This window comes from Buceros rhinoceros, unplaced genomic scaffold (genome assembly GCF_000710305.1).
Source record: "Buceros rhinoceros silvestris isolate BGI_N320 unplaced genomic scaffold, ASM71030v1 scaffold37169, whole genome shotgun sequence".
NCBI lineage: Eukaryota > Metazoa > Chordata > Aves > Bucerotiformes > Bucerotidae > Buceros > Buceros rhinoceros.
In genome coordinates, this window is record NW_010431641.1 from 19,541 (window position 1) to 25,978 (window position 6,438).

Genomic DNA, 6,438 nt, shown 5'->3' on the forward strand with positions numbered 1-6,438 from the left:
AGTGAAGTGGGACTGGCTCAGCGTCTCATCCCCATTGTGTTCAGCAGCGGGCAGCGGTGGGGCTGGCCCATCGCCCCAAGTCCAAGGTGCCTCCAGCCATCTCCTGGTGGGCACGGGCAGTCCAAAGCTCCTGGGAGCACAGCCTCTCTCCTTAAGGTCCATCCTGCACCCCCAGGGTGTTGGGGGCTCCAGCAATGTCCACGGTCGTAGGGACCCGAGAGTTGTGGGGTCCTTGGGGCCAGCAGCGGCATCAAGTCCCACGTGTGGGCGAGCGGGTGCAGGGAGCAGGGATTGGCCAGGGCTCACTACAGGATCTGGGCCTCTGCCAAGAGAGAGGGCAGGGAGTCAGGAGAGGCCCTGACCTACTCCCCACCTCTGCACTCTCTCCCCTGCATTTCCCCCATTACCTCCCCTGCACCCCGACTCACTCGGCAGTGCCTTCAAGTGGGTGGCAGCAACCAAGAAGTTGTGGGGTTTGGTCTTGTCCTTGCCGTGTTTCCTCACCCGGAGCCTGGAGACAGAGCAGCGGTTGTTGAGGAACCCAACCAGCCCCCCTGGACACTGGGACTGCCCGCATCCCCAGTGATCTCACCCTCCATCCCCATCCAGCTGTGCCCAGCTGAGCCCAGCCACTCCACCAGATCAGCTTCAGAGCTGCAGAAGGAGCCAGTCACGAGGTAGAGCAGCACCCTCCGTCCCCATCCAGCTGTGCCCAGCTGAGCCCAGCCACTCCACCAGATCAGCTCCAGAGCGACAGAGGGAGCCAGTCACGAGGTAGAGCAGGGCTGGCACAGGGACAGGACTGAGAGCAGAGCCACTGTATGGCATGGAGAGCCCAGCCATGGCAAGATAAGAGAGGACCCAGGACAGTGCCCAGGGACACAAGCATGTGGAGGGGTCTCTATATTGACTCTGGAGCATGAAAGTCCCCATCAAGGCAAGAGCATTTAGCATGATGTTAGTACCAGCAGCATCTTTGCAGGATACAGAGAAAGGTCCCATGTATCTGGGCTCGTAAGAAAGACCCCAGGCAGGCTTCAACCAGGGAGTGGGGTGTGCTGGGAATAAGCATTGATGTGACAAGGAGGCAAGGGAGCCAGAGTGGAATGGGGACAAAAATCACAGGCACCTCCCTCTCAAAACCCAGCTTACCAGATGAGGATGATGATGACAACAACAGCAGCCAGGACAAAGAAAGCAAAGACCCCGAGGGACACGAGGACGGCCATCTTCTCCAGGGGGTCACTGTGGTCTGAGACAGAGAGACTGTCACAGATGAGGGATGCTACAGACCCTGGCATCCAGGGTCCTCTATTGCAAGCTCTTCGACACCCAGCATCCCAGTCACACATCAGCATGGGGCACGAGACCCTCCCTCAGCCACACGTGTTCCCAGGCAGGCAGCTGCCTGAGGGCAGTCCCCACTCCTGCCCATCACTAGCAGCTCTACTCACTGATGGGCTCTGGGTTGGGAGCCTGGGAGGGCTCCTCGGCCAGGCTCTCCAGGCTGGCGTCTGTAGTGGTTTCTTCACTCGCTGTAGTGGCCAAGTCTGGAAGGACAGAGGGGATGGGAAACACTCACCTAAAAGTTTGGGCAGCATCCCGGGGACCCCCAGAGAGAAGCAAAGAAGGGTGCTCTTGAGCCCCAGGAGTCCCACAAACCCAAGAGTGGCCCTGGGGTGCTAATGGTGCTCTGGGAGTCCTGCTATGTCCCAAGGCTGTGAGAGGCAATCCCCAATTACCATCAGCATGGCTGCAGCCTGCTGAGGAGCTGGGACATGCTTCGTCCTCTTGCAGCTCCTTCTCCCACAATAAGGCCAGTTTTTGGATGGCACAAGGGACCAGCTTTTTGTGTTGACTTTAAAAGACCTCAGAAGCTGGGACTTGTTCTGGGTGGTATCTGGAGGACTGAGTGCCCTGGGGAAGGGGCTGAAGAGGAGCATCCCATGGTGCTGGAGAGGCTTTCAGGAGAGACGGCACAACCCCGCAAGGCTGCTGAGGGCTGCACCCTGTTCTCACACCTCTGACCGGTGTCGCCCGGGCCTCAGCACTCCACTCGCTCCAGTTCCCCGCATCCAGGAAATCCTTGGCGCTGACTTGGACCACATGCTCCAGCCCGGCAAAGGCATCCGTGATCACCTCGGACAGGTTCACTGTCTCCACCTGCACTGGGCAGAGGGGAGATGTTGGGCAGGCATGGGCACCTCTCGCTGTCCCTCCTGGCCCTGTGTCCAGCTGCTCCCATGCCGGCTTTGTCTTTCCTCGCCCACTGCTTACCACAGACCAGGAGCGGTGGATGACGGGCCGGTACTGGAGCCGAAACCTGAGCTGGAAGTGCGGTTCCTTAGGCCAGGAGGAGGGGTACTTCCAGCTCACATGGAGCCGCCGTGGAGCCAGGGGGATGGGCTCCACCACCAAGCCCTCCGGAGGGTCCGGCTTAACTGTTGGGAGAGGACAGGGAGCACATGTCGCACCAGGCTGCCATGTAGAGGGGTGCTGGTCTCCCTGCTGCTGCCCAGGACTGGATGCCCCAGGAGAAGGACACACACTGAGATGACAGACAGATGGATGGGGACTCACTGATGGCCTGCATGGTGACATCAAGGAGACGGAAGCTGGAGCCCAGGGGGTTCACCTCAGTGACGTTCAGGCGGTAGGAGCTCCAGAACTCTGACCCATGGACAGTGCAGGTGTCAGGGCGGGATGGATCCTGCAGACACGGCCCCATATGCCCACTCTTGTTCCTGCAGATGGGGAGGCAGGGTGGTAATACGTCCACCCTGCCCACCATGCACAGTTTCCCCGTGCTGCTGAGGAGGTGCCACATGAGGAGATCCCCATACCAAGAGGCTGGCAAAGGAGACATCCCCTGTTTAACCTCAGCTGCCCTCACCCCTGCGACGCCCAGCATGTCCCTCTGAGCATGACCAAAGGGACCTCCATCTCAGCCCCACAGTCTTTCCTGGGACGGTCCCTCCCTGGAGAAAAACCTTCTCACAGTCCCCCAGGCTCAGGTAGCTGGTTCCTCCATGGAGACCCTCAGCCTTTGCTTTGAGGATGCTGCTGAGGACAGTGGCAGAGCCTTTGGGACAGCTGCCAGTCCCCAGGGAGAGGGATGGGGGTGGAAGTCAGTCCTACCTCCGCTTCTCTTCGCCCGTCAGTGATTTCTTCCTGCCATGGAAAGAGAGAGAAAAGCAGACAGTAAGGATGAGGGGACAGCATGAGGTCAACCCCACCGTGACCCAGAAGAGGGAGAGGGCTCTGTGCATTGCAAAGTAGGTCCACATACTGATGCACACAGGTGACATGGCATGGGGACAGAGCTACAACTGTGCCCAGCTCTGCTAGCAAGCAGCTTGGCAGCAGGGCTGGAGCTCCCAGGAGAATGAGACAGTGGGATGCCCAGAAGGGTCTTCACTGAAGGACCTCCCTCCCCTGGCCAGCATTTCATCATGCAGCAGCACCAAAGGGGACACTGATAAAAGCAGCCTCCTGGTAGCTGGCTTCTTCCTCACACCTTGGCCCCCAAAGACCCCTGCTTCCCGCTGTCTCCTCCCCACCAAGCCCCTGATGCTCCACGTGGCCCCCTTCCCCAACAAGCCCCCAGCCTCCTGCTCCTGCATCTTTCAGCAGGGCTGTGCTTTACGAGCTCTGGCTGACTTCAAAGCAGCCCACTAATTTGGCCTGCTGGGATAATTAGAAGCAGCAATGCTGTCAGGGCTCCTTTCATCCCGAAGCATGCTGAAGCACTTGGCGGCTTGCAGATGACCTGCTTCTCTTTTATAGCCCCTCCGGTGCTGGCCAAGTTGTCAAAAGGGAGGAACTCTGCCTGTGACAGCCCCCCATGCACCTGGGGGCTCCCCCTTGGAGTGAGCAAATGCCTGGTGCTCTGCTCTCCCCAAAAGATGACCAGGGGGCAGCATGGTCCTTGAGGCAGGAGGTGAACCAAGGGCATGGGTTGGATGGCCAGCAGGATTTGGTGGTTATCCTTGGCTGTGACTCCCTGCTCGCCCTGTAAACCCCCTTAGCCCGGGCCCTGTAGGGATATATCACCTGTAGGTGGTGATATATCTGGTGGGGAGGAAGGTCTCCACGCTGGAGGTCCAGGAGCAGGAGAAATTCTCGTAGTCAGACGCTCTGCAAGATACAAAGGGGACTCCAGGCAGGTCTGGGGTCCGGGAGAAAGACAGAGTCAGCAACAGGTCCCCTTGTGCTGCTTGAGCTAGCACACAGGGGCTCCTGTGTCACCACAAAGTCCCCTCTTGGTGAGTCCCTTCTGAGGGTGTAGCACCACTGGCCCATTTTGGTGAGGCCACACACCCCCCATACCCCAACCTGTGGACACACTACTCACGCCCCAGCCGCAGGGACACAGCATGCAGGAGGCCACCGTCCTCGCCGTGGCAGCTGTAGGTTCCTGCAGTGGCCAAGCTGGCATGATGCAGCACCAGGGCTCCCTGCCGGGTAGCAGAGCCCTCCGGCAGGGCCTCGGCGCCCACTCGTCTCCATTGCACTGGCGAGCTGGGGAGGAGAGACCAGGCAGGTGGTGTTAGAGGATGTGGAGAGCAGGGTCACCCCAGGCCCATCCCGTAAATAATCCCACCAGATAAAACCCCTGGTGTACACATGAAAAACCTACCCGGTGTGGGCACCAGTGCACAACAGGGTCACGTCTGTCCCCACCTGTCCGTACTGCACACCTGGAGGGACACACACATACCCAGATGGGCATTAGCACCCCATGCCACTCCATGCCAGGGCTGGGGGTTGAGGTGGGCAGCCTGGAGCTGTACCCTCCTGGGAAGATGGGCACTGGCTGTATGTAGGGTCTTGCTTCGTGCAGGTACCACCGTGGGAGACTGGGAAGGACTGCTCCCAGTTGGGGCTGGGCAATGGGCAGCTGCAGAAGGGAGCTGGCCAGAGGACACCCATTGCTGGGGTTCTGTTTCATGTGTGCTCTGACTCCGGAAGGTCTGTGCCTGCCTGAGGAACTTGGAGGGGTGGGGGGTGAGAATAGAGGGCTGAGAGTGGGGGTGGCTTGTGGGGGGCTCACCTTCCTCTTCCCAGCCCTTGGGGACGGCGAGGGAGGCTGATGTCAGGGCTGCCGCAAGGAACACCATCACCCTGCCCAGGCCTGGGATGGGACTGCGCATCTGGAGAAGGCAGAGCAGGGAAGGAGAGGATGTTATCCCCTGCAGGACTGACAGCCCAGAGCATCCCTGCAGGACTGTGGACCCCTCACCTCTCACTCATCTCACCACCTCTGTGCCGGGGACAGCACTGAGACTGTACGGCCAGGATCCCAGCTGGGTCAGCTTGGGAGGGTCTATCACATTTACATGGCAGGAGACAGCAGTTAGATTTTAACAGGCTCACAGAGCCAGGGAGAACAGGTCTGTGAGAGTTCAGAACATACCGAGAGTAGTGCTGGCTGAAGGTCCTGCATCACTGTCTGTCCCTGCACCCACTGCAAGGCTGGCCTGTGCAGGTCTGTGCCATTCCAGGCCATTTGGGGTCTCTGGACCCAGGGAGAAGGGCCCCGACATTTCTTCCTCACACTCAGAGATCACCAGTGGGTCTGGGCTGAGAAATGAAGGGAATGCTGAGCCAAGAGATGTGCACCTAAATCTCCAAGTGTCAACCCTCCCCACAGGGTGGGGAGATCGGGATCTCCCCAGCATAGCACAGCCAGCAACAGCCTGTCTGTGGCAGCCAGCATCCCCTGTTCATCCCAGCCAGCATCGCCCCGAGGTGTCCATCCCATCCCACATTGTTCTGTGCATATCAGACAGCATAACCCTGGCAAACCTGGCCAGCATCACCCTGTTCTACCCAGCCAGCATCACCCTGTCCATCGCAGACCAGCTCTAAGGCATCCATTCCAGCCTGCATTGTCCTGCAGACACCAGCCAACATCACTTTGCCCATCCCTGACAGCATCACCCTGTCTGTGTCAGCCAGCATCACGCTATCTGTATCAACAGCGTCACACTGTCCCTTTCAGCCAGACCTGCCTGCTCATGGCAGGCACAGACAGGAGAATCATTTCTCCCTGGAAGACCCCGCTGTCCACCTTTCACAAACAGGCAGGCCTGTTTATTTACACCCATATCGTCAAGCTCTGCTCCTGGTTGCAGACAGGCAGGGGCCAAGGGCACAGGAGACAGTGAGCTCCTGCCAGCCACAAGATGCAGCTCGTTGGGTGTAAATCCTTATCCGCCCAAGTCGCCCATATTTCACTGCCAAGGGGGCTCCACGGACGGATGCTCCAGCCCTGCAAAGGCTGGAGGAGCAAAATGAAGGAGGAGCTGTGTGCTCCTCTCATGCAGGTAGATGCCCACGGCCACAGACCAAACCAAGTGGAAAAGGAAAGGCCATGTGCTGCAAACCAGCGAGTGAAGGAGGAGCACCCACATGAACCGTGTCCTGAATATGCCA

General features: G+C 59.2%; 1 protein-coding gene across 1 annotated transcript; it reads right to left on the reverse strand.

The window, feature by feature from the left end:
* Nucleotides 1-305: 305 nt before the first annotated feature.
* IL11RA (interleukin 11 receptor, alpha) lies at nt 306-5,153 on the reverse strand. Its single transcript, XM_010143481.1, has 12 exons — nt 5,054-5,153; nt 4,640-4,700; nt 4,355-4,521; nt 4,054-4,168; nt 3,139-3,171; nt 2,581-2,744; nt 2,278-2,441; nt 2,022-2,163; nt 1,455-1,550; nt 1,153-1,252; nt 408-511; nt 306-322 (listed from the first exon to the last, which is right to left on the reverse strand). Exons 1-12 carry the CDS (start codon nt 5,151-5,153, stop codon nt 306-308), a joined length of 1,263 nt encoding a protein of 420 aa, XP_010141783.1.
* Nucleotides 5,154-6,438: the final 1,285 nt, after the last annotated feature.